This window comes from Melanotaenia boesemani, chromosome 21, assembly GCF_017639745.1.
Source record: "Melanotaenia boesemani isolate fMelBoe1 chromosome 21, fMelBoe1.pri, whole genome shotgun sequence".
In the NCBI taxonomy this organism is placed as follows: Eukaryota; Metazoa; Chordata; class Actinopteri; order Atheriniformes; family Melanotaeniidae; genus Melanotaenia; species Melanotaenia boesemani.
In genome coordinates this window covers 25,952,723-25,980,481 of record NC_055702.1, presented here as the reverse complement: position 1 = coordinate 25,980,481, position 27,759 = coordinate 25,952,723, and the positions used below count along the sequence as shown (strand labels likewise).

General features: G+C 41.5%; 2 protein-coding genes and 2 long non-coding RNA genes across 8 annotated transcripts; 2 read left to right on the top strand and 2 right to left on the bottom strand.

The window, feature by feature from the left end:
- Positions 1-1,201: 1,201 nt before the first annotated feature.
- Positions 1,202-8,508, bottom strand: LOC121633101 (zinc finger protein 184-like). Its single transcript, XM_041974983.1, has 7 exons — positions 8,109-8,508; positions 6,967-7,169; positions 4,854-4,955; positions 4,670-4,762; positions 3,842-3,952; positions 3,615-3,738; positions 1,202-3,534 (listed from the first exon to the last, which is right to left on the bottom strand). Exons 1-7 carry the CDS (start codon positions 8,134-8,136, stop codon positions 1,514-1,516), a joined length of 2,682 nt encoding a protein of 893 aa, XP_041830917.1. The 5' UTR covers positions 8,137-8,508; the 3' UTR covers positions 1,202-1,513.
- Positions 8,471-13,500, top strand: LOC121633106. The gene is made up of 2 exons (XR_006009006.1): positions 8,471-8,536; positions 12,889-13,500. It is a non-coding gene; the product is annotated as an uncharacterized LOC121633106 (long non-coding RNA).
- On the top strand, positions 8,546-10,242 carry LOC121633105. Of its 2 annotated transcripts, none has more exons than XR_006009004.1 (3): positions 8,546-8,754; positions 9,277-9,882; positions 10,159-10,242. It is a non-coding gene; the product is annotated as an uncharacterized LOC121633105 (long non-coding RNA). The 2 variants fall into 2 exon arrangements; XR_006009005.1 differs by lacking the exon at positions 8,546-8,754 and adding an exon at positions 8,804-8,892.
- Positions 11,128-27,201, bottom strand: LOC121633102 (zinc finger protein 93-like). 4 transcript variants are annotated; one of them, XM_041974985.1, is made up of 7 exons: positions 27,128-27,201; positions 23,732-23,934; positions 22,695-22,793; positions 22,473-22,568; positions 15,704-15,814; positions 15,472-15,595; positions 11,136-13,280 (listed from the first exon to the last, which is right to left on the bottom strand). In XM_041974985.1, exons 1-7 carry the CDS (start codon positions 27,135-27,137, stop codon positions 11,350-11,352), a joined length of 2,574 nt encoding a protein of 857 aa, XP_041830919.1. In that variant the 5' UTR covers positions 27,138-27,201; the 3' UTR covers positions 11,136-11,349. The 4 variants fall into 4 exon arrangements, with proteins under 4 accessions (XP_041830921.1, XP_041830919.1, XP_041830920.1 ...); XM_041974984.1 differs by lacking the exon at positions 27,128-27,201 and adding an exon at positions 26,808-27,098 and having other exon boundaries at positions 11,142-13,280; XM_041974986.1 differs by lacking the exons at positions 22,695-22,793; positions 27,128-27,201 and adding an exon at positions 26,808-27,099 and having other exon boundaries at positions 11,138-13,280.
- Positions 27,202-27,759: the final 558 nt, after the last annotated feature.

Below are 27,759 nucleotides of genomic sequence, written 5' to 3'. Positions count from 1 at the left end.
TAGGGTTTAGAGAATGATCTGAAGGGAAAATATCCAGCGAGCAGCAGTTGTCTGGACCAGGATGTCAGAGGTCAGAGGAGAATGGACAGACTGGTTGGGTATGATAAAAAGGTAACAGGAAGTCCAATAAGCACTGGTTCCAACCAAGGTCTGCAGAACAGCATCTCTGAACACACAACACGTCCAACCTTGAAGCAGATGAACTACAGCAGCAGAAGACACACTGGGTTCCTCCTGTCAGCTAAGAACAGGAAACTGAGGCTACAATTCACACACACTCACCAACACTGGACAATAGAAGATGGAGAAACGTTGCTGGTCTGATGAGTCTCCATTTCAGCTCCACATTCAGATGCTCGGCTCAGAATCTGCTGGAAACATCATGAAAACATGGATCCATCCTGCCTTGGATCAACGCTTCAGGCTGCTGCTGGTGTAATGGTGGAGGGATTTTCATGGGCCACTTTGGGCCCCGAGTAGCAACATCACCTGAGTAGATCTGAGTTTTGTTCATCCCTTTATGACCGCAGCGTAGCATCTTCTGATGGTTATTTACAATCATTCTTTAACATTCAAAATTAATTTCACTACTCAAATAAAGCTTTTATTATAACGCTGCAATTCTTAACTTTTGTTTAAATCTAAAACATTTCCAAATCTGCTTTCCTTTCTTGCGTAATAAATCTGGCTTCAGTTTGTCTTATGAGGTGGTCTGGGTCACACACATGTGGAAACGTAACTCTAAAAGTAAAATAATTCTTCACTTCCAGATACCTGTGACCAAATAAGTGTGCGTGATAAACTGAGGCAAAGTTAAAGCCCTTATTTTTCCTCAAGACTTTTCAGTTTCATGTTTTATAAGTTTAGCTCAACATGTAAACACTTTGATATGCATTTCTACTTCAGTGCAGGAAAACTAAGGTAAAAATTGATTTTATTTATTTTTTGCTGTTATTTTACTGGTCCAGACCACGTGAGATCAAATTAAGCTTAATGTATTCCCATAACTAAAATAAGATTGACACCCAATTTAGACATTTCTCTGCTCTAACACACCTGATTCAAATTAATTTTAATCCGTTTATCCTCAACAAATTACAATGTTGGCTGCTACTGTTAAATATTTAGAATTTGTTAAGATCGCCTCTTCAGTTTCTTAAAACTTTTATTTGCATCTGAAAAACAAATCCAATCAAGTAAAACATGTTATAGTTTTTTATTTAACAAAGGGAATTTATTCTTGAATGAATTAAATCTTAAATCATTTACATATACAAATCTTAAGCAGAGCTACAGCAAACATCTGTAAAAAATACAAAGATATTTTTTTAATGCAGTACAATTACACATTTACTAACGATCCAAGCTCGTGGCAATCGTGGTGAGAGCGCTGAAGACTGAGCTGTAAAACTTGGTTTAACCTCCTGGCCAGACAGAGACGTTCAGTCTGCGTTTCCTTATGCTCGAACAGCTGATGCTAAACTTATTATAAGGGTTAGTATGTTAATATGACCTAAGCATGAACAAGTCTCCTGTGTCTCTTAAGGCCATGCAGGCTTGAAAAGGCCTTGTTGCACACTGCACACACATACGGCCTCTCTCCAGTGTGGGTTCTCATGTGTAACGTCAGAAAACAAGACTGGACGAAACCTTTCTCACAGATGTTGCATTTGAACGGTCGTTCCCCAGTGTGGTACCTCCTGTGTATCTTTAGTTCTGCCGCAGACCTGAAAGACTTATCGCAGTCGTCACACTTAAATGGCCGTTCGCCCGTATGAATCAACGTGTGCCTCACCAGGGCGTCCTTCCCAAAGAATCCCTTCCCGCAGTGCTCGCAGGGGAATCGCAGCCCTTTGTGATGGAAGTTGTCATGTTTCAAAAGGCACCGTCTGGAGGTGAAACTCTTCCCGCACTGAGCGCAGGTGAAGATGGCGGCAGGTTTCTCTGTCACCGGCTCTCCGGAATGATGCACCCGCTCCACGTGCCTCGTCAGCGTCACACTGTGCCTGAACTTCTTGCCACACTCCCAGCAAAGGAAAGGGTAGGCCTTAGTGTGCTTTTTATGGTGCTCCACCAGGTCGGAGTACGAGCGGAAGCGCTTGCTGCAGTAGGTGCACTGGAAAGGCTGGTAACCCGTGTGCTTCCACTCGTGTCTGATGAAGCGCTTCAAACTGGCGAATGTGGTCTGGCAGTGGGTGCAGGTGAACGGCTCGGTGGGGTTGTGGACGTCGATGTAATGTTTATGAAGAGCCTTGAAGACTGGGAAGTTCTCCTCGCACTGGTTGCACTGAAACGGCGTGTGGGATTCTTTGTGCATGGCCAGCGCCTCTGAGTCGCGAACTAACTTCATACACACCTCGCAGTAGAGTGGGTTGTGGGTCTGTTTGTGGGAATCTAACGTAGATTTGTACTTAAACGCCTTGTCGCATTCGCTGCACCTGAAGCAGTGCTTAACGTCCTCTATCTTCTCTGGATCCACCTGCTGCTCGCTGTAGCAAATGTTTCTTAAATGAAACCTAAATGTCTGTTTGCACTTGAACTCAACGCTGCAGTGGGGGCAGTAAAACGGTCCTTCTAGGAGACTTTTGCTTCCTTCGGGGCTTTTCTGTACTGATCCTTTAGAAGACCCCTCTGCAGACGGGGAGTAGTCGGGATCCTGGGCAGTGCTGTCCGATGGTTGCTCTTCATGAGGAACCTCGCTGGATGATTGTTCACCTTCATCTGCTGCAGTTTCATTCGTGTCCATCTTTGATTTAGCTAAACCCGTACATCTGTGCTGCTCTAAGTAACGTAAACTCTTATACAACCTTTTGCATAAAGGACAAGCGACGGGCTCTTCATGCTGGCTCATATGTCGTGCTAAGAACTTGGCTTGGCTCACCACTTTGCCACAGACTTTGCATGTTCTGTCATCCAAGTCGCTGCTTTTGGTTGAACCCTGGGATCTGGTGAACTTTTTAGGGCCGCTGCTGGTGGCATTACTTCCTGATCTCCTCCACTGCGACAAATACCGCTTCATCTTCAGCCCTCGGTTCTTGCGCACTGGTCGCTCCCACAACACGTCGCCCCCTGGGTCCTCCCACGTGTCCTTCGCTCTGCTTCCCACCACAAAGTCTTGATCTGCAGGTTGCTTCTTTTTCCTCCCACGTCTGTTTGGCTTTTTTTGGGTCCCGTCCAGCACCGTTACCTGGCCGTCCTCCCCGATGATCAGTGTCTCAGACTGTTCCTCGTGATGGTCATCTGCGATTTCACCCTCGCTGGCCTCAGCGCCTTCAGATGGAACCACTGCACTGTCCATTTCTGTTTTCACCTCACCGCTGAGGCCATACCACTGGGTCTGGACACCCTCTTCTGAGTTCCCACTTCCCTCCATATACATCTCTTTGTTCTCAGACTCTACCTCCATCTCTGTGCACACAGTATACATGAGGCTTCTCTCTGCATCCGTTTCTGTTTGCTCGTTGACGATCACAACTCTTTCCACATGGGGGAGACAGAGGGCTGACAGGATGCCACTGTCAACTACGTAAGACTCTGAAAAGAAACAAGAAAAAGACTAATGTAGCTGAATGTCACTGTGAAGCTGATCCAGCTGAGTAAAACATCAAGCTCACCAATGTCTTCTAACTGGATGTGATCCTTTTGAGTGCTCAGCAAGACTTTGAGATCCTCAGGCTGGACAAAAGTCTCCATGCATTCATGAAGAACAGACGAGGTGTCGCCCAACAGCGAAGCGATCTGTGCCAAACATACAATAATGTCACAATTCCTTGTAGTCAACACACGGAAAGCCAAAGAGATTAACAACAGAATCTGAATGGTACTTGGTTTTTATGAGCACCTGTTGGAGAGTTTGAGTAGGAAGAAGCTTTTCAAGTCTGGACAGAAACAGCCACATCAGGGTCTGAATTGCTTTGTCATATGTGGGCCCAAAGTCTCCCGGGAAAACATCCTGGAACACAAAACACATCCGGAAACCTCAAACATGAGCCAACCATACGTCCAACACAGAGAAACAAAAGTGGGTATTATGGGGGAGGGCTGTGTCTAGGTAATTTACCCAGCACTGCAAAGCACAAAGTCAAATACTGTTCATAAGAGTCAACCAACTGTTTGGAGCAGGAGTAGTTATGTTTCACAACACAGATGTGGAACTAATGCTTACAGTGCTGGGATGGAAGAATTAATGGTCCCTTTAAGAACTGGGATATACTGAACTTGCTGTTAGCAACTCATCCATGCATGTATCATGGCTGCTAAGCGCCCCTTACATATGTATGACACGCTAGGAACGTGAGGCAGCTCATGACGATGTGAGGTAACATCGCCTTCACAATTTGCACTAAGTCATGAGAAAGCACAATGACGGATAATTTTTGTTTTCATGTATTCATTCATTTCCAGGATCTTTTTAAACTGTAGGGGAGGAATTTGTCTGATTCTGAAGAGCTCTGCAGTACAGAAAGTCGCCCACAGCAACTTTCCTCTCCCCCACTGGTGTCCTTACCAGACTTATTTAATGAACAGCTGACTGAGGTGATGAGAAAGTAGGAAAATGTATACATCACATTTACCATTTAAAGACACAGAAACCACCACATGCACAACCTCACCGTGCCACAAATGAAGTTTCACATTAAATGTGGGTGAACTACCACTTTAAACTGACCTGGAAGAAGTTCATTCTTTCTTCGGGATCCCTCAGCAGATTTCTAACGAGGCCCATGAAATGAGAATTGGACGCTTCTTGACCTGCGTCAGACTGTAAAACACAAACAAACATAATTTTAGTAAGCTGTTTTAGAAAATGAGAGCAAATAACAATATTCAAATCAGTTCTGGTTTCTGCGTACCTCTACATTCCACAGAGATCTGAGGTTCTGCATTCGTTCAAGATGTGGCTGAATAACATGGAGGTCGGCAGTTTCATCAGAGCGACACAGCTCCAGGATCAGCTGTGGTCAAAGAGCAGCACTAATAATGAACAACTGAGAAAAAGATCAGACGCTCATCTTCCTACTGTTTTGTGCTGACTGACTTTAGGTTAGGACCATACACCAGATTGATAAAATACAACCAGTAGTTCAAAACCAAAGCAATTAAAAAATGAGAATAGGCAACACAATATTACAGATACTCTCACTGCATCTCAGACTTCACAAACTTGACCATGCTATGCATGAGAATGCACATATTTCAAAATACAACCACAATCAATAAAAAGATCATTCACTCATCAATGCTGAAAATAAACTATTACATGTACATTTGTCACAATATCAGTGGTTCTGTTCTCATGTCCTCCATCTTCACAGCAATTATATTATATACACTCACCAGCCACTGTTAGGCTCTCCTTCCTAGTTCAGCAAACTAATTGTCATATTTGAACTTTGCAACATGGTGCATTATCCTGCTGGAAGTAGCATCAGAAGATGCTCCACTGTGGTCATAAAGGGATGGACATGGTCAGCAACAATACTCAGGTAGGCTGTGGTGGTTAAACCAGACCATGTTGGTACTAAGGGGACCAAAATGAGAGAAGAAAATATAATAGTTTCTCTTGTCCAGTGTTGGTGAGTGTGTGTGAATTGTAGCATCAGTTTCCTGTTCTTAGCTGACAGGAGGCACCCGGTGTGTCTTCGGCTGCTGTAGCCCATCTGCTTCAAGGTTGGACGTGTTGTGTGTTCAGAGATGCTGTTCTGTAGACCTTAGTGACCTTGGTTGGAACCAGTGCTTATTTGACTTCCTGTTGTCTTTCTATTATCTCCAACCAGTCTGTCCATTCTCCTCTGACCTCTAACATCAACCAGACATTCTGGTCCAGACAACTGCTGCTCACTGGATATTTTCTCTTCTTTGGACCGTTCTCTGGAAACCCCAGAGATGGTTGTGTGACAATCAAAGTAAATCAGCAGTTTCTGAAATCTAAATCCCTTTTCTTCCTCATTCTGATGCCCCGTTTGAATTTCAGCAAGTCGCCATGACTATGTATGCATGACTAAATATTCTGCAGTCAAGTAACTACTTTCCAAACGAAACTATATTTGAGATGTGACAAGTCCTTAATGAATGATGACAATAAGAAGTGGAGTCTGTACAGATTTACTCACTCCGACCTGAAAAGAATATGGCACACCATGAGGTAAAAATATTCCAGGAGAAGTAACTTTGTCTATCTCACGAAGCATTTTCACTGTGGCCCAACACTGACTACAAACATCAAACATGAAAATGGTTAAAATGCATGAAGCACTACCACAGCTTATAGCAACAGCCGATGTTACTAAGGGAGCACATGAGCACAATCTTCAGTTTCCAAGAGATTAAATATAAGCATGTCTGGACTTTTAATACATTCCAGTTGTACTCGAAACTCGGAATTAGGGGGAATTTTTTCCAGAAATGATACAGTGATCTCGTTTTGTCGAGCAGCAAATTCGTAAGTTTCAGAGGATCCCAAGATTCCAGATTTACCACTTGTAGTCCATTGTTGTCCTTATTAAAATTCTTAATATATTTTTGTCTGTTATGGGTGTAAACAGTAGTAAGTTGTTACGGCGGTTTGTTTGTGAAAAATCCCATCAATGTGTGTGTTTTATTAATTATCGTCATCAAAATTGGCCAGTGTTCTCATAGTGCACATTTTAACAATGGTTTGTGATTTTCTAGTTTTATACAGCATTTGTTGATGCTCACAAGTTGGCTGTTTTGTAGCCGTCCATTTTTTTCAGGGTTGGTGCAGCTGGAACGTCAACTACCTGCAAATGAAGGCACACATTCTCGGTTGCTTGGAATTCTGAGTCGACTGGAACGCACCATCAAACGGTCGTTTTAAAAACAGCTTTTAGTCACCACACATACCTGGGTGCTATTTTAGCAATATCCTACTTCCCTTAGAAATACCTGCCTAATCTTAAAAGCTTCAGTGATCTAAAACAAAACTGAAAAATCCCAAAGACTCACTCGTGCTCTGAGACCTAAAATGAGCTCAGCTCGCTGTCTTGTGGTGAGGAGTTGAGGAACAATCTCTGTGACCATAAATACAAACTCCTCAAGTAGCCCGTAGTCCGACACGACTTTCTGCTCCACAGTCTGCCAGATGGCAGCAGATACCAGCCGAATGGGCGAGACCAGGAGGCGAAGAGTCGAGAGGGGGAGAGTGGCACCTGCAAACAGAGAAACAGATAAATCTTTGTCTGGAGATGTTGATATAAAATCTAAAGTATATTTTTGGTTTAGAGTTAGTGGCTTTTCCCCCTTCTCTGAAACTGTTATGTAATATCTTCTTCTATTTGATTGAGATACAACTACAGGTCTCAAGATTGTCCACATAAAAGCAAAGAACATCTTATTAAAACAACCATATTTTTCAGTATATTATAAATTTTATTACATCTGAGAAAGCTGGTATAATACCAGAAAAATTTAGGTAAAACTAAATTTTACTCAACATCTTCAGGGATACTGTTATACTAGTATGACACAAGAGTCTTGCAACCACATATTATAATGCTATGAGTGAAAACGCCTCTTTTTGATGTGCTAAGTGTAAGAACACAACTGAAACCGAAAGCAACACCAATGAAAAAAATATTGGTTGCTCTTCCCTGGAAGAACGTCAAATTTCGATTAAGTCAGATGAACCCACTTTCATTTGTGTAAGAGTGACTCAGAATTATAGAAAACATACTGTATCTATGAGCAGATGTGTCACAGAAAGTTGCAGACCAAAGCTTAAATATGCAAAACCTTAAACAGTGTGTATTCAAACGTTAGTGTTTTAGGGTTTGTCGAGTTCAACCCGCACGAAAGGTTCATTTATATGACCTGCTGGATTACAGCTAGCTTTAGCATTAGCATAGAAACCAAGCTTTGATACGTGCCCTGTCATTGCCACCTCGTGTGAGGAATATATTTATCTTAGCTACAGACTTCCACGTTAAACACACTGAAAGCTATCAACTGTATCGCCTATTTTAAGTATATATGTGGAATATTATAAACAACAATAAAAGACTATTCTCGGCAGTTAGCAATGCTATTCCCGCGCGCGGGCTGCGACGCGGCCTAGTTAAACAAACCTGTCTGTAAGCATTTGCACTCACCGGTTAACTCGGAAATTCTTCCGTCCATCCTAAATAGTGACGGCAGTTACATTACAGTAAAGACCAATAATGTCCCTCGATCGACCGAGGTCAAACTAATGATTTTTCCCGTGACTGTATTCCACACCGAAGTCTCATAAACGATCTCTGCGTCAACGGATGCTTTGCGTTCCGTCTGAAACAACAGTCCGACTACAGACAAAGATATTCATTAGTTCCGCATCTTTCTCTGCGGTCACCTAGTACCTATCTACAGAATATTAATTAAGTGTTGTATTAACGTGATTATATTTGGGAGATTAAGAACTGCAGTTGTGTCCCTGCACACAAGCAGGATTTAGACATCCGGGATGAACAACAAGTGTTCCAGACTTAATTGGTTGCACAAAGCCAAGCCAGGACGAGCAGACACGGGTGCATCGAATCAGGTGAAACTTATCTTGGATAAGTGCGCGCTCGCGTTTTCTTTAATAGACCCTCGCGGTCTATCACAGAATCACTGATCTACCATGGCAACGAGCGGCGTACTTCTCCGTCGGAGCAGGAAATCCTAGAAGCCTACGAAGTAGCCAAGGACCTAATAAAAACACCGCCAGTTATAAAACAAAGACAACGCGTAGCAACGTGTTACAGACCACCTGAATACGTAAGTAGCGGAGAAATACAGTCACTACTACAAACTCACTATTACTGAACCATCACAATTACAATCCACACTGTAATTGTGGATTGTAAACAATTAACTGTTAGTTTAGTTGTCCAATAGGATTTTATAGGATTGCAGGTAAGAGCAATTACAGATTACAGGACAAGTAACAGTCATAGTGGGAGACTCATTGCTTTGTGTTACAGGGCTGTCCAGTGTCTTTGGTGCACTTGACTGCACCCACATTTTATTTAACCTTTATTTTACCAGGCAAACCATTAATAACAAATTCTTATTTACAATATTGGCCTGGCAAGTGCCAGAAATAACCTGTGGGACAGAATGAATGAATACTAGTGCATATAAATTTAAATAAATCATCACATCAAAGTAAAATCCCTCTCATGTGACCATTAAGGAGATTTTGTAAGTAGGACTTTCTGATATTGTCCATTAATGAAGACTGTTTATTGCTTGTGATGTGCATTGACTGGTTTAATAGTCTACGTCTCATCTTTTCAGATGGTCTGCAAAGCTCAGGATGTACAGCAGGCATATAATATTACCCATGCCAGGTAAAGGGCATGGATAGAAATGACCTTTGGCCTCTTGAAGGCACACTTTCAGTGTCTTCAGCACTGAAGGATCAACCCAGGCAGGACATGGGACGTCACGGCGGTGTGTGCTGTCCTCCACAATGTGGCCATTAGTTAATATGCATGCTTTTAATTTAACTTAAATATGACCTGCAGTGGCCGAAGAATTAGTGTCATTTTGAATAAATTTGGCCTGTTATGATGTGCACGCTGTGACCTGCAGGGAGGCGACTGCATCCATTCATATATGTCTGTTAATTAGTTGTCGGGAGGTATTATGGTTAGTTTTCATACAAACCTTTGTGAATGAATGTGTTGTATAAATTGCTCCAATTCTGTGCATTCCATCATGTGTGTGTTAGTCCCAAACACCAATGTATGTTATCTTAGGTGTCGTGGTTCAAAACTTTTAGGAATCACCATTGTAGCGCTATGTGTAGCTTCAGTTTTGAACGGAGCTAATTGTTTATTTGCTTTATCCTTATTTAATAAAGGAACACCTTGTTACTCTTTGTGTATTTATATGGGATGTGTATTTAAGGCTGTGTAAGGTGAGGCTGCAGCCTCACAGCAAGGTCGCTGGAGGGAGGTTCAAACCTGGGGGGTGGTGGCTTTTCTGTGTGCATGCTCTGTATGTGTGGCTTCCCCCTGTGTATGTTAGGTTAATTTGGTCGCTCTAAATTCTCCCTAGGAGTGAGCGCATGCGATGGACTGGTGACCTGTCCAGAGTGTACCCTGCTTCTCACCTGTTAAAATGCTGGGATAGGCTCCAGCTTACCCATAATGGACTACGAGGAACAGAGAAGAGGTGTTTTTCATATTGTCTATGGGAAAGTGTAAATGAACTAAGGATTGTAAAATCATTTATCTAAAATGATTAAATAATGACTGGTTAAAAACTGGGGCTACATTAGTGGTGACTGCTAACTGTGAGGGATTAAATGAATCCTGAAACTTCGTCAGGTCTGGAGCAGCCTAGCTCCACAGAATAAATCTCCACTGTAACTTATGCCATAACTTTCTCCTATCCTGCTTTTGATGCGGACCTTCTGTATTATCGTGAATGAACTTGTTCTACTCTAGATCTTATAACATGCAGGCTGGACACCTTTTTGATGCTCGGTACTTCTGGAGAACATGAATGCATCGTCTTAAATAAGGCGTTGTTTTTCACACTCAGTTTTTATGAGTCAAATGCACCAACATTAGGTGATATAATACAGACTGCCTCATTCATAATTTATTAAGCCCTTAAAGTTGGAATATTCTCTCAGATCATTTTAACCCTCTGTAAAATTATGGTAGATCATTTGGTGTTAACATCAGCTTCTGAGGTCTATTACATTCAGTTTTATAGATATCACAATCCCAAGGAATCCATTGATAATATGCTATCATCGGTAATGGGTGGGTGTCAAATAGCTGGCATTAAAAACTGTGATAGATGAACTTATATTTAAATCTGTGGTGCCTTTATTTGGAGGAAAGACGTGACTTTTTCCTGCCTCCTGTTCCTGTCGGTTGACTTTATGTGACTGTGGACTAACCCATTATCACCCCTTAAAAATGTGCACAAAGGCCCCAAATAACATACATTATTAATGGAAAATTCAGTCTCTCAATCTTTTCGTTCAGCCAGAGTGAATTTCATAATTCGAAATGTAAAAGAAAAAGCATAAAAAACCTTGTCATTCCCATCCTTATGCTACTGTGTAAAGCTTTAGTTTGAAGGAAGGTATACTTATACTTATATGACAGCTTCGTTAAGCAGAAATAACTTCCCTTGGGTTTCCAAGTTGGCTGCAAAGTATCAACACTTGCCTAGAAGGGCTTCACGGTCAGCTGGTAGATTTAATGAGAGACAAACTTGGGAAATAGAAGTTTTAATAATAATCTGACTGGTCGTGAAAAAGTATGGCATCTAGTACAAATACCACAAATGTTTCATCTTAACATTACAAAGATTTCATCAACCAATGGCTGAAAACTTTGTATAGACCTAATGTTTAAGAAAAGCATGCAGCAGGGTTTTGTGCCTCAGCATGCTGTAGGCCTTGGGGAATCTCTTGCCACAGATACTGCAAGCAAACGGCTTCTCTCCTGAGTGAATTTTAACATGTGCATCAAGATAAGATTTTCCAATAAAACCTTTTCCACAGGTGTCACATTTAAAAGGTCTCTGGGTGGAATGGTGTACAAGGACATGCCTTTTCACCTCAGAAGTCGACCTGAAGAACTTGTCACAATCAGACGCTGAACATTTGAAAGGTTTCTCTCCCGTGTGCATTAACTTATGTCGAGCCATCGTTGCTGCCGACACCATCTTCCCACAGGACGGGCACGGATAACGGAAAAGTTCCTGCAGGTGTTTGCTCCTCTGGTGCTTTCTTAGGGCTCCTTTCTCTTTGAAGGATTTCTCGCACTGAGTACACAAATGCCTCTTCACATCTCGAGACTCGCTGTGGACGAGTCTGAGGTGGCGACACAGGTTGGACCCTTGGCTGAAGGTCTTGCCGCATTCTGTGCACAGGTGGGGTTTCTCTCTGGTGTGAACTCGTTGGTGTACGGCGAGATCGGGGTCAGATTTGAATTTCAAGCTGCAGAGAGCGCACTGGAACGGCAGACGGCCCATGTGCTGCCACTCGTGTTTGATTAAGAAGCGCAGCTTGGGCGAGGTTTTGGGACAATGGTTGCACCTGAACGGTTCAGTGATTTTATGAATGTTTTCGCAGTGCCTGAGCAGGTGCTTGAAGACGATGAAGGACTCGTCGCAGCGGGTGCACTGAAAGGGCGTGTGTGAAGTCTTGTGCCTTTCCAAAGTCGCCGCATCTCGTAACACCTTCTGACAAACGCTGCAGTAGAGTTCGTGGTGGGTCAGCGTGTGTCTTTGCAACGAAATCTTGTACCTGAACGCCTCTTGACATTTGTCACATTTGTACATATTTTTTGTGTTGTTCGGCTTTTCCGGATCCACGGCCTGCTGACTGTACTGGAAGCAGGTCTTCTTTACATGCTGCAGAAAAGACGCGAGGAGTTTGTACCTGGCGTCGCATCGAGGGCAGGCGTAGACGCCGTCGGGGAAGTGGGTTTTCATGTGAGCTCTCAGGTTTGTGTCAACATGCTCCTTGCAGATTAAACACTGGAGTTCACGGGTCTTTTTGAGAGCACTCGCTTTGCTGAGACCTGGATTTTGGAGGGGAGCCGATGCACCTGTTGCATCCATCTTTGAGAAACCAGAAAATGAATCACTTTCCCCAGAACTACTGACAGGAGTCACAAAAGATGAGCCATCATCAGAGTAGTAAGACCATGAGTCGGCCATGCTGGGAGAGCTACCACTGGTCTGGCAAGAATCCTCCGAGTAGAACGACCATGAGTCTGCATCACTGCATGAACTGACTGGAGCCAGATACGAAGACTCTTTCCCGATTTCCTCCTTATCCGAGAGCACAGGAGTCCTTCTGCTTGGTTTTGTTTTCCTGGAAGCAGATTTGTTGCTGATCAGATTTCCATAACAAAGCTCTCTTTTCTCTTCCAGGAGGAACACTTTCATCCTGAGACCTCGGTTTGGCCTGACAGATCGAGAACGAGAGGCCGCTGCTGTGTCGAGTCTCTTCAGCTGAACCTGGCACTCCTTCAGAGGACAGGACGCGTTTTCCTGCAGGCTTTGAAGGATTTCAACCTTTTCCTCATGTCTTTTTGTGTTTTCCAAGAGCAGCTGTGTTCCATTTGTTTGGTCTGTCATCAGCTCACCTGACAGGTGTTCTTCACAGTTTATCTGCTCTGTGTGAAGCACTGTAAAAGAGTCCTCCACATCAGATGTGAATGACAGCACATCGTCCAGAACGTCGTGCTGCGTTTGTGTTTTAGTCGTTTCTATGGAGGGAAGTCTGAGAGCAGAAAGGATGCAGGCCCCATCCAGGACACTACCTGGAAAACAAAAATAAAAAGTCAGCATCAAAGAGCCAAAAGCTGTTCTTAATTTAATTATGATTCATGAAATACTCATTAACTAAACTTGTAAACAGGAAATAAGGAAATAATCCATCCATCCACCTGTTTCTATCACTTAGCTAAACTCAGTTCATTTTTAAAAAGAAACCAGCATTCAGGCCGGAGACTTTCCCAACAAGAAATCCAGACACACACACACAGAAAAAAACAAAAAACGTGCTATCCGCTTCTGTCATGAAATAAACATGAAAATCTGGAGGCACGATTTTATTGTGCTGTATGAGCTAATGATGCTCCACCACAGGAATGCCTTTGTGAGAGAATCTCTCAGAAATCAAACTACACAAAAAAAAAACGAATGTTTTTGTTAGACTGAACTGTGAGCAAAACCCCGCCACCTGAGTGTGACGGATGCAAATGTTGCAAAGGTGGTACAAAACCAGGATCCTCCATATCCACCTCAATCTGCCACCTGGAGGTTAGTCACTGTAAAATGAAAGATAATGTTAGCATCTATGTTAGCAACGAGCTCAGCACCAGAGGTATAAATTTATAGTGTTACTACCTTTCTACTAAACAGATGTTAACGCCTTCAGATTTACCAGGTGTGTTTATCAGAAAAACAGTTTACAGCTGTTACCTTAAGTACTGGATCTAAATAAACTAAAATATTGTTGAAGTTCTTTCATTTAATTCTAAAACATTTAAAATAAACATTTTCTACACTGATCTTAAAGTCATTTTAAGCTTTTTTTTTTAATGCAGCAAAGTAAAATGTTTTGTTCAGCATCTACAATGAAAAGAAAAATGCTATTGGGTGCATTTATTATTATTATTATTTTTTTTTTTATTTATTTTTTTTTTTGAGTGCAATTATTATTATCATTTTTTTTTTATTTTATTTTATTTTTTGAGTGCATTATTAGCTTTGAAAAGTTCTGTTAGTCCAGATGCATTGATGATTGGTTCACATTAAAACTCTTGGTTATTTTATATTTAAGGATCATATTTACAAATTTAAATAATTTCCCATGTTCAATGTTCATCCACAGATTTTCTGAGTTCAGTAAAGGAACCAAGCAGTGGAGAAGGACAGCGCCTCTGTCAGCGATCTGGACGATGTCAGGAAAACGTGATAACACTGTTAAAAAACTGCAATGACAACATGACCTGCGATAAATAAAATAAGCTCCTGCTTTAATGTTTTCTCATCCAATGGCAAATCTCTAATAAACAGACGTCTGCTGAACTTTAGTGAGCTATAAATACACGAGCAGCGTGTTTGAGCCAACGCTAGATTTCAGTAACTAAATAAAAACAATTTAGTCAGGAACACAAACAGATCATGTACTATGGCGTCCTTCAGCCTAAAGACCACAGAAAATAGAAAATTAACAACCTTTACAAAAGTTTGAAGATGTTTCTTTACCAACTTTTGATTTGTGGATTGATCCAGTTTCTGCCAGATGAAGCAGTTTTAGACGTTAATGGGCTGATGACTAATATGAAACACAGAATAGCTTTGATAACGCCAGATAAGACGCCCTCATCAGTAATGGCGGACCTGTCTAACGTCATCATCCAGATATCCACAGCGTGTCCTTGTCGGCAGATACGAGGAAATCAGGACTCGCAATAAAGGCGGCAGGCTGGATTCGTCTACAGCTCCTCGTGTTCTGTAGGTGGCAGCGAAGATTAAACGTGTGTTCCCTGGTGTTTGCACAAGTATTCGACATGTCTTGCAGAGTAACTGTTTGTTTTATTTCTCTTCTAACCAACAAAGTTCCAAATGACCGACACGCTGTTCTGTTCAGCCACAAGTTCTTCTGCATCCACATTTTCCTCCCTCCTCTCATTACCTTCCACCATGTTTTAATCTTTATGAATAATTAATTCAACTTTAATCAAATTGATTATTTTATTTGTTTTAACCCAGCTCTAGTTTTTAATGTACAGATCTTAAACTTCATGCTACAGGTTAGCTGAATGCTCTCTTTCATGGCTCCAACTACAACAGCTGATGTTTAACAACCAAGATCAAAAGCTGAGATTTACTCAGTGACCCCAACACGATCGGTCAAGAAACCAATCCCACCTTAACATGTGAAACTTGAAATGAGATTAGAACTTGAAGGAAAAAGGGTGAATTAGTTTAGTTGTAGATTACCACAGTGCTCTAGTTGGTTGAGGTCTTTATGATACTGCAGCAGAGTTTGGAGCTCATCAGACTGAGACACAGTCTGCAAACAGTCAACCAGAACACCAGACGGCTCACCAAACATCGATGCTACCTGGTGAAAATAAAGAGAAAGAAAAGAAGAAACATTATTATTTATTATATTATAGGAGCACTTATCTGTGAAACTAATTTATGGTGATATAAAAAAGAAATGACGTACTTGTTGGAAAGTTGGAACAGGAAAGAACTTTTCAAGTCTGGACAAAAACAGCCACATTAAGGTGTGAAGTGCTTCTTCAAACGTGGGCCCAAAGTCCTCATGGAAAACTCTCTGAGAAGCAGAAACGATACTGGATTCAGCTGACACACAAACGTTGAGAACACAGTGAAATAAGCCACCTAGACAAAAAACTAAAATAATTCACTTTCATAGAAAACCTTCCAGAACATTTCTCCATGTTCTTCCTGCTTTGCTCTCCTTTCTGATTGCATTTTTCTTTTTCTTCTTTTTTCTTATCTTTACCGGAAAAAAATTTAGGAACTTATAAATCACTGGAACGAATATATTTTTTGATAAATTTAGTTGATTGCCATCGGAGAACTAGTGGAACGATGTCTCCTAACCCTGCAGTATCAGTGAGCTGCACTGAGTGTGAGCAACTTTCTTTGAGGAAAACACAGCTGGAGAAGAGGATTGAAACACTGCAAGACATTCGTGTGAATGAAGAATTTATTTACTCTATCATAGCTTCTTTACTGAGTTGTCAAATGGATTGAGTCAAATCTTCATACACGAAGGCATGTCGAATGTGGAGCCTCCGCTACAGACCTGGCTGATACACTTCCTTGGATGTGTTCAAATGACACTGGAATAGCTGGGAAAATCCCAAACCGGACCGTCAGACTGATCTCTCCTACTGGAACAGTGTTGGTGCCAGACCAAAGTCATCAACCCCGGCCAGAACCTGGTCTGATGTTGTTCGTCGCAGAGGTAAATCCAGCAGGAAATTTAAAGCTCCAGCACTCACTCCACCACCTGAAGTCTCACTGCATAATAAATATGATGTGTTGACTCATATTAAAATGAATGATGATGAATGTAATGCAAGGATCAATAAAAACTCAAGAAATAGCCCTAAAACTCAGCCCCGGGCTAACCAGACCAGGAGGAGAGGCCAAAATTCCACAAACAGGAGGACTAGAGAAGCTATCGGCGCCTCCACACAAAAACAAATAGACACAGTTCTGATTGGGGACTCCATAACACAGCATGTGAGGATGGCAAAGACGGAAAATTTAACACTTTTTGATACATCAGTCAGGGAACTGACAGAGATGTTGCCGACCATTCTGTCTTCACATCCAGATGGTATGAAGATTATTGTCCACACAGGGTCTTTTGATATTCTGAGGAGGAAAACTGGCTCTGAGATCCTGAAGAAAGACTTTTCTCTGCTGTTGGAGAGACTGTGTCAGTTTGGAGCACCATGTTTACATTTCAGGACCCCTTCCTACAGCGGGTAAAGGGATTGAACTTTTCAGTAGACTTCTTGGTCTGAACACATGGTTATCAAACGCATGTATCACCCATGGGATGAAGTTAATTGAAAATTTAAATATCTTTTGGAACTGTAAGGAGCGATTCAGACCTGATGGTGTGCATCCAAATCTAACTGGATGCAGATTACTTGGTGCACACTTGCGTCATGCTGTTGGGACGGCAAACCCAAACATGATGTACAGATAAGAACGAAGGACACAGCAGAGAAGCGATCAACTCCCAGCTCTCCCCCTTCACCAGACCTTCTTCTCCACATCACCCAAGGTCTTCAAAGGATGTCTCTATCCCGGTCTGAACCCCAGCGACCACCATCTACCAAGAAATACAGGGCTCCCCCTCCTCATCCTCTTCTTAGATCATCTGTCCTGACCGAGCAGGTCACGGGAGGAAGTGTAGGTGGTTCACAGAGCAGCAGAATTCACAACAAAGATAACATGCCATGATGCGTTCAGGGTCCTTGCTGTAGTTTTGGTACTACTGACAGCTGTTCTGAGATCAAGCCTGGACCCAGTAGGATTCCTGTGTTAGTTAGTAAAATAAGGAATCAAACACGGTCAGTTTGTGGGGTGAATCGATCTAATCTGTTAACTGTACCTTGTATAACTCAGAATACAACAGAGACCAGTGTAAACTTCATAAAGCTGCTGTACTTAATGTTAGATCTCTGTCCAACAAGTCACTGTTAGTTAATGACTTCATCATTTCTCACAGTTTAGATTTTCTTTTTCTGACAGAAACATGGTTAACAGAAGACACAAGTGCTACAGTTCTTAATGAAACAGCACCCCCTCATTTTAGTTTTATGAATAAATGTGGAAACGGGAGGAAAGGGGGAGGAGAAGCTGCCTTATTTAAAGATTCATTCCAGTGTAAAGAGATTTCATTTGCTGATTTTACTTCTTTTGAATATCTTGGTTTTATTTTAAAGGCCATTCCTAAAATCCTATTTCTAATCATCTACAGACGTCCAGGACACTGTGCAAATTTTATTGATGAATTTTCTGAATTATTGTCGGTTAACTCTACTGATTTTAACCATTTCATCTTAACTGGGGATTTTAACATTCACATAGATAACATGACGGATGGTAATGTCAAGGAATTTTCTTCCATATTGGATGTTTGGTTTGTGGCAGCATGTAAAACAACCGACCCACATTCGAGGTCACATTCTGGACCTGGTTATTTCAAAGGGTGTTGATATTTCTTCTGTTGTGGTCACTGACCTGGCCATTTCTGACCAATTTTGTATTTTGTTTGATTTACTGATCACTCAGAATGTTCAACCAACCTGCTTCTCCGTTAGGAAGAGGTACATTAATGAAAGAACAAGTGCTAAGTTTGTGGAGGTCATAGTTATGTTACCAACAACCAGTGCAGAGTCAGTTGATAGACTCCTGGATCATTTCAATCTGAAAGTCTTGAATGTAATGGATGCTGTTGCACCGATAAGAATCAAGAGCACTTTGATCAAACAGAAAACACCATGGAGAAACACCACTGTGGTTACCAGCCTAAAAAGAGAATGCAAAAAAACTGAGCGAAAATGGCGGAAAAATAAACTTCAAATTCACTATGAGTTGTACAAACAAAGCCTGCGTAACTATAACAATGAGCTGTGCAAGGCCAGAGAGCTGCATTTATCTGAAATGATTAACAGGAATGTCAACAATTCTCGCACTCTGTTTGAAAAACAAATCCTCCTATACAGATAAGCCCTGAGCTCCTTTCCACTGAGAAATACAACTAATTTGCAAACTTTTTTAGCCAAAACATTAAAACAATCAGGCAAAATATTAATTCCACACAGTCACACAAGAAAACTAGTCTGTGTCTAAAACCTGGAAATAATTCTGATGTCATGTCGCAATTTAAAATGGTTGATTTAAAAAATCCTACAAGAAACAGTTTGGCATTTGAAATCAACAACATGCACTCTGGACATGATACCATCCAACTTTTTAAAAACAGTTTTTACCTCAGTAGAAAGTGATCTCCTACTGATAGTTAACAGCTCGCTGGCATCAGGCATTTTTCCCAAGTCACTAAAGATAGCTGCTATTAAGCCTCCTAAAGAAAAGGACTCTAGATGCCTCTATAATGAACAACTATAGACCTGTCTCTAACCTCTCTTTAATTTCCAAGATTATTGAGAAAGTTGTATTTCACCAGCTTAATGACTTTTTAAATTAAAGTGGAAATCTTGATAAATTTCAGTCCGGCTTCCGACCTCATCACAGCCCTGAAACAGTTCTGGTCAAAGTGTTAAATGACATTCCCTGTCCCTGTATGGCCCAGTCGTGAGGGCGGCCTCTCCTGGCCTGTCTTGCCCTGGGGGACCTCCTGGAGAGCGGGGGTGCCTAATGCCACTAGAGGCTCAACATCCAGAGGGAAGTTTGCTTCCCTCTGGACTTACATCCCTGGACCCCTCTTACTTCCCGCTCTCTCTGTCTTACACACACACACACACATAGGGAGTTGGTCGGCATTCACGCCATGCAGGGTGGAGCAGAGGGAGCCATTCAGTGGTCTCCTTGGATGCACCCCGTGGCGACTCGCCTCTCAGTTTTAATTGCACCGAGACACCAAAACACAAGAAACACAACAAACAAACACCTGAGGGGCATGTCATGCGGTGAATGTCGGGCTCCTGGCTCACGCGGTCACTGCCCCTCAATTTTAATTGCACACAACACACACTACATAAACAGTCAGGAGCGGGGAGCGTGAGGGTATTGGGGACCTCTCACACCCCTGTGCCCCTTGTGTGTGGCCGGGGGTGAGCGGGGGGAGGTGGTTGCCCCAGGGGCTGGGTCCTGGGGTGGCGCACTGGTGGGATACTGGCTCTGTGGGTGCTGGGTCGAGGGGCGGTGGCCTCGCTGTCCTCTGGTCCGCCTGGGGTGTCCCCCACGGGGCATGGTGGGTGGTTTATGTGTGACGTGACTGTGTGTGGGTACGGTACGGGGGGGCTGTGAGTGTGGGGTTATATGTGGTGCAGACTGGAGTAGGTGGGGGGTAGGGGGAGGGGGTCGATGGCGCCCTGGTTCCCGGGGTGTGCGACTGGAACATCGGGGTGTGTACTGGCCTACGCCGGGTGGTTGTCTGGGGGGGCCTGGTTCTCCTGGGAATGGTGCGGGCTTTCTGTCTTTGGGGGGTGGGGCGGCCGCCTCTGGGCTCCTGGGGCCCTGGGCCCTTCGCTTGGGCTGCCCTGGGTGGCCGGTCCCTGGCGGGGCCGGCGGCTGCCAATCTTGGCCCACTGGGACCTTTACCCCAAGACCGTGGGGGGCTCTTGCTGGGGCTCTCCTCTGCTGCCCTTCGGGTGGGGCTGGAGTCGTCTTCGTGGTGGGGTAGCTTGGGTTAGTGCTTCGGGGCTGCTGCTGACGGCCCGGGTCTCTGGGCTGCCCTGGTCTGCTTCTGACCTCCGTAGAGGCGTGGTCGCATTTGCATGATCTCACTCATCATTCTTCATCACTGATCACTCCTTATTCCTCATGCTCTGCATGCTGACACAATCACTGAGTTGTCCAGTGGGGTTTTATACTAAGAGATAATTCTTTTTTTTTTTATTATTCCTGTAAATTAGTATCTGGTCACTGTTATGCTACTTTCATGATATGTCTTTTTGATTTGGTTATTATTCAAAAACTCTTTATGACTAGCAGCTCTGGGTTTTTTTTGGTTTTTGTGTGTGTTTGTTTCTGTTTTTTGTAAAAGTTGTAGGAAATTTTCTGGTGTGTTCATGTACAGGTGTAACAGTTTGTTGTCTGGTGATGGTGTGGATTGAAGGGTCGTTGCCTTCTGTCTGTGATGTTTTTGTCTCCTTTCTTCTTTCCCTTTTGTATCTTTTTGCTATTTTCCATCTTTTTCTGTCCCCTCCGGTCAGGTCCAGCAAGACTACAGAGATTCCGTGAGTAAATAAATAAATAAATTAATCAGATTATCAAGAGGAGCCTTACCCATAGGTCTCCCCTTGGCAGAGCAAATTTGTTCAGCACGATACAGCAACCAGATTATCATTTTGCTGCTATGATGCTGGACAGGACAAGTAAAAAAAAAAACAAAAAAAAAAAACACAAAGTGTTAAATGACATTAGGTTGAATACTGATCTGATTCTGGTCAAGTATCAGTCCTGGTTCTGTTGGATCTCAGTGCTGCGTTTGATACTGCAGATCACAGAATCCTGTTGCACAGGCTGGAAAACTGGGTTGGACTTTCTGGAGCGGTCCTTAACTGGTTCAGGTCCTATTTAGAAGGCCGGAGATCGGCAGCTATGAATCTGAGCAAGCGGCCATGACTTGTGGAGTCCCCCAGGGGTCAGTCCTTGGACCTCGTCTGTTCAACTTGTATATGCTCCCTTTGGGTAAATTTTACAGAACTATAGCATTAATTATCAAAGTTATGCTGATGATACACAACTTTATGTGTCTCTGTCACCAGACGACTGCAGTTCAATAGACTTATTGTGTCAGTGTCTGGAGCAAATAAACACCTGGATGAAGGAGAATTTTCTACAATTAAATGAAGGCAAAACTGAGATTATTCTGTTTGATAGCAAAGAGAAGAGGGTCAGCATTTGTAAACACCTGGAGACTCGGGCTCTTAAAATCACCAACCAAGTTCGTAACCTGGGAGTGTTGATAGACTCAGATCTGACTTTCAGCAGCCACATCAAAGCTTCACTAAGAAGCTTTTTACCAGCTCAGAAACATCAACAGAATTAAAAGTTTAGTCTCCCAGAAAGACAAAAGAGAAACTCATCCATGCATTCATCTCCAGTAGACTGGATTACTGTAATGGTCTTTTAACAGGACTTCCTAAAAAGAGCATTAAACATCTGCAGCTCATCCAGAAGCTGCTGCTATAGTTTTAACCAGGACTAAGAGATCTGAACACATCACACCAGTTTTGAAATCTTTACACTGGCTTCCAGTCAGTCACAGAATAGACTTTAAAACACTTCTGATTATTTACAAATCCCAGAACAGTTTAGGCCCATAATACATCTGTGATGTGTTCAGAGAATATAAACCTAGCAGAGCTCTTAGATCCAAAGACTCTGGTCAACTAGTCCAGACCAGAGTCCAGACTAAACATGGAGAAGCAGCATTTAGCTGTTATGCTGCAAACAAATGGAACAAACTGCCAGTGGAGATTAAACTTTCACCAAATGTAGACATCTTTAAATCCAGGTTAAAAACTTTTTTTTTCTCATGCACCTATGCATGAAATCTACACACTAACGTTTTTAACTTATCTTGCTTTTAATCATTTTAATGTAATTTATTATTTTATTGTGAGTATGTGTTGCTGCCTTTTACTATTTCTAAATACCTGTAATGCCTTTGTTTTATGTAAAGCATTTTGAATGGTTATGTACATGGAAGTGTGTTGTACAAATAAACTGTGTTGCCTTTTATATTAACTCACTTGGAAGAAGTGTCGCCTCTCGTCCGGACTTCTCACCAGGTTCTTTACAAGATCCACAAAGTCTGAGTCCAACGCTCCAACATTTGCAGCGGCAGCCTGAAAGAGACGATATCATGAAGCTTCACGGCAACGGAAACTAAGCTCAACCTTGCTCAAAAAACTGCTCATTTTAAAAATCAAAATTATATTCAGATGAGCTTAAAAAGAGGCATTTTAAATCACCTCTGAGAGCCACGCCTCGGTGAGCGCTCGCATCCTGTCCAGATGTGGCTGAACGAGCTCAAGTTCAGGAGCATCCAGCTGGCATAACTCCAGGATCAGCTAAAACCAGAAAACATACAAAAAGAAACAGAAGCAACTATTTTTCCTCTAATTTCGTGGTTATTGTGACGGTCTGAATCCGAGTAATACTGACAGACATCTTTTAATAAAGTGGATGTAAATATGCTAAAAATTCCGGCTCTTTCTGATGCTAAATACTGAAACCACAATAAATCACTTCTCAACTTTTCCCATCTTTAATGTGACTTTTAACCTGAACAACTCAACTCAAAAGCAAACTATTCTGCTAAGAAGAAAAGATATTTAAAAAAAATTCAATTTAAAACTGGTCAGGGCAGCTGCCAAGAGACGTACAGCAAGAGCAAAAGAGCTGCAGGAAGCTCTGGTTGTGTTCTTCATGCGACAACAACCTCCCGTATTCTCCATCTGTCTGGACTGTGGAGTGGGGTTGAAGATAAACATCCAAGCCCGACTACAGTCTGCAGAAAATCTCCTAAAACCATGTGAGAAAATATGTTTTTGTCTGATGAGGCCAAGGTTGAAAATTACGGCTACAATTCCAAAAGTAAGACCACTTCACATCGAAAACAAGAACAGCTTCCCCACAAAGAAGATTGCCTTTTGGCCCACAATGGTGCTAGAAAGCTGAAGCTGAAGAGGAATTTCACCTTCAAACACAACGATGAGCCAAAACAGACGTCCAGACGAGACAGAGAAACGACTTCACAAGAAAAAACTTAAAATTTTGGAATGGCTCAGAGTCCAGAACCTTAATCCCTCAGATAATCTGTGGGGTGTCCTGAAGAGGGCTGAGAACCAGGGATGTCCTCATTATCTGACAGGTTTGGTGTGGAAGAGTGGGAACATTAAAGGTGGGAGAAGTTACTGCAGTGGTGCCGGACGTTCGCTTATTTCTAAATTAAAAAGGACAAAAATAAAAGATCTGGAGCATCCAGGCCATTGTTTTAACTACTAACCCGAGCTCTGAGACCCAGGGTGAGTTGGGCCCTCTGGCAGCTGCTCAGCAGCTCTGGAACAATATCTGTAACCATAGAAACAAACTCTTCAAGCATCCCATAATCAGCTACAACTTTGTGCTGGACGGTCTGCCAGCAGGCTGCTGAGACCAGCTGAAGAGGAGGGACGAAGAGGCGCAGAGCTGAGAGCGGAAGAGGAACACCTGAATGTCAAAACAAACAAAAATGATGGTTTAATTTAAAATAACTATTCCAATAAGTACACACATTATTTCCAAAGTAACAACAAGTATGAAAACCCCTACATTATGTGCTATCAGTGTCCCTACAAAGTCCAACACTGATGCCCTGAATGCCCCGTTTGCCCCACAGAATAAAGTAGTATATGTGTGTATATATATATATATATATACATATATATATACACACACACATATATATATATATATATATATATATATATATATATACACACACACACATATTATGACAGTGATTCATAAACTCAGAGTAAGCTAGAAATGGACAATTTTGGGTTGAAAAATGGAAAACATATCTCATGTATTTACATAGTGAGACATTGACCAGCAAATTGCAGTGCTATATTTTAAGCTTTACACCAAACATCATTTCTGCTGGTTAGCTTCAGCAGGACGACTCCTCTGTTGTTAGAAAGAGCTGAGTTGAGTAGCCAGTTTAGCGAGAGACAAAGACAGGAAAGAAATACCCTGAACTCCTTAATTATTGGTGATCAAGTATGTACAGTTCCTAGTTTAATCTCCAGGGAAGTTTATTCCTTTTATAGTAAACTGTACTCATCCTCATCTTCACACTCAGATTCAGATTTATTCTTTCAAAATATTCAGGAATAGATCCCTAAAAGTAATGACACCTTTAAAGAGAGGTGTGATGCAGATATCTGCCCTGCAGAATTAGACAGGGCTCTGGGATGCTTATCTCCAGATAAAGCACCAGGTTGTGATGGTTTAACTGCTAACTTCTATAAACATTATTGGGAACATCTTAAAACTCCCCTTTTTCATCTGGTAAATGAAATCTTTTTAACAACAGTTTTCTCCCCCATTTGATGAAGTAACGTGTAATTACCCTCATCCCAAAACCTGGTAAAGAGTCTAAAATCATTGATAATTTAAGACCTATTACTTTATTGAACACTGACTATAAAATATTAACGCATATTTTTGCAAATAGGCTAAAATGCGACATAAAACTAATAATGTCAGGTACCCAATCTGGTTTTATTAAAGGCCGTTCCATACATAATAACATCCGTTATAGCATCAGGTTTAAAATTAAATATCAGTAAATGTGAAATTCTCCCCTAAAAGATTGTTCTTTAACAATGGTGCATAATATACCCGTTAAGTCCACAGTGAAATATCTGGGATGCATATTACAAAAAACAAAGAGACTCTAGAAAACTTTAACATTTGGGAAAAATTGAATATATGGAAATTACGTCTTAACGTCTAACAGGGATCTCTCGATTTTTGGGCGAATCTTTCTTACAAAGTTGTAAAGTATTTCTAGGCATATCTACCCAGTGCATTCTCATTGCTTCTCACCCAAAGCTATTAAAACTATTAATCAAATTCATTTTAACTATATATGGAATAGGAAAGTACATTACATTAGAAAAGGGAAAGTGGTCCAAACCTATGAAGAAGGTGGTGTGCAAGTCATCGAATTCGCGTGTCTGAATGGTGCATTGAAAATAAACTGGCTAAAATCATTTAATAATTCAAATAGTCTTTGGTATCTCATACCAAACTACATCTTTCAGAAATTCGGTGGAATCAAGTTTTTTCTTAGATGTAATTTTGACTTAAAAAGATTACCAGCAAACTTATCCTCTTTTCATCAGCAAGTACCTACTGTACTGGAAACTGCTCTATTCCCATAATTATAGTCCACATAAAATTCCTATCAGGAACTGTAGACATGTCACTGTGAAAGGCAAGACCCTGTTTCATGGAAACTGTTTTGACAAAGGGATTTGGTCTGTGATGCATCTTCTAAACAGCAGAGGGGAACTCATATCTTATGAGTTTTGTTAAAAATTTGATTCGCCAATGACTCCAAAAGAATTCCACAATCTTTCCAAGGCAATCCCTACTAACATCATTATACAAGCATCCAATTTATCTCAAGATTCATCCTGCAATAATCCCATCCTCCCCAGTCTTCTGTTAAATGAATGTGATTTTGCAGGTCTCAAACTTCAGTATTAAGGAAATTTTTTGTTAATGCAATTCATGGCCGCTACTCTTCACAATGCTTGATTTCACAACATTTTTCAGGTGATGAAATCCGTAAAATGAGGACTAATTATTTCAAATATCCCATTTACCAGAAGGCTAAAGAGGTACACTTTAAAACTTTGTCAGCTATTTATCCCTCAGGAGACTTTCTAAGACGTTGCTTTGGTTTTGGCTCTAACTGTTGTGTATTTTGTAATAATGATATAGAATCTACAAAACATCTGTTCTTTCATTGTTTGCACAGTAAAACCTTTTGGGAGGACATTTACTACTGGCTTTTCCCCAAAATCATGGACTTGCCCGAGTTTTCAACGAAGGACATAATCTTTGGTATTTCATTAATGGACAAAAACTACAGACTGGTTATTAACACCATCATAATCCCCGGGAAATTCTTCATAAATGCAAATGGAAAAAACCCGACCCTCAACCCATGCCTTCCATGGAGAACTTTGTCTTCTTCACTCCTCTTTCAATTTTATGAAAAAGAAATATGCCCTTAACCTTAAAAACTTAGCTTTGGACCTAAATCTCTATGAAAAACTCTAGCAGAATATATATATTTTAATGTTATTTGATTTCTTTTAATTGTATTTTTTTTCTTGTCTTTTTCTTCCTTTCTATAAGTATGTTTGTGTATCTTGTCTTGTCTGGGCTTTAATCTTTTCATAAGACCTCATTTATTATGCCATTTTTCTTGTATTTGCTGTTCATGCAGTTCAAAAAAATAAATAAATAAATAGCAAGTTTAGCTAGTTATCGCCTTCATGCTAACAGTGGTTACATAAACTTACTTGATGACTTGCTCGAATTTCTTTTAGGAATATTATCTTCCATCCTGATTAATCTATGGTCGCGATTCCAGTAATGATATCTCAATAGCAGCTGTAAGCGTTACAGAAATAAAAACGAATAATAATTCTAAAAAACGGTCTCGTGTTTTCCCTCCGTGTCGTTCCAAACATTTGCAGATGTTTCGTCCGACGGTCTATTTCGTCCGGGTTGTGCGACCCATAGACATAATAAATATAGTATAGGCTAATATTAGTAATAATAATTATGATAATAACAGTAATAATAAAAATGATAATAATAATAGTATAGTTGGACCAACCGAGGTTCATCCCCTCTTATTGATGTCTCTCATCATCCGCAAGACGCTGAGACACTGCGCTTGCGCATTCTGATATGTTGATCCTGCAGTACGTCAGTCACGTGAGCTTCATCTGCTCCATACGTGATGTAGTGGTGACGCAACGTTTCGCGCATGCGCGTGCTTTGAAGAATCTTGACCTGTGGCGTCACCGAAAGAAAGCCTTTATTACCGAACTGACGACAGGACAAATCATTCTAAACCTTCCACTAGAAGTCAGAAGTTACCCAGTTATCCTGGTTTTATCAAGCTGAGCTTATATTCACATAAGTTTTATTTGAAGAAGAAAATTCTACAGAACAGGACAAAAAGATAGATATGGAATTCGAACATATTTCTTTCAAAGATCTTATTAGGAGAGTACAGAAACTCACTCGTCAAAATGCTAACTTGGACAAGAAAATAGCACGTATAACCAAAGAAAAAGATGATGAAATTGATAGTTTGAAGACACAGCTTTTTCAAGAAAAAGACATCAATCAACGCTACGATCAACGCTTCGATAGTCAGTCGACAGAGCACCAACGCACGATCGCTGACTATAAATCAAAGCTGTCTGCTGCAAAAAACAGTCTCAAAAACGCTGAAATTGA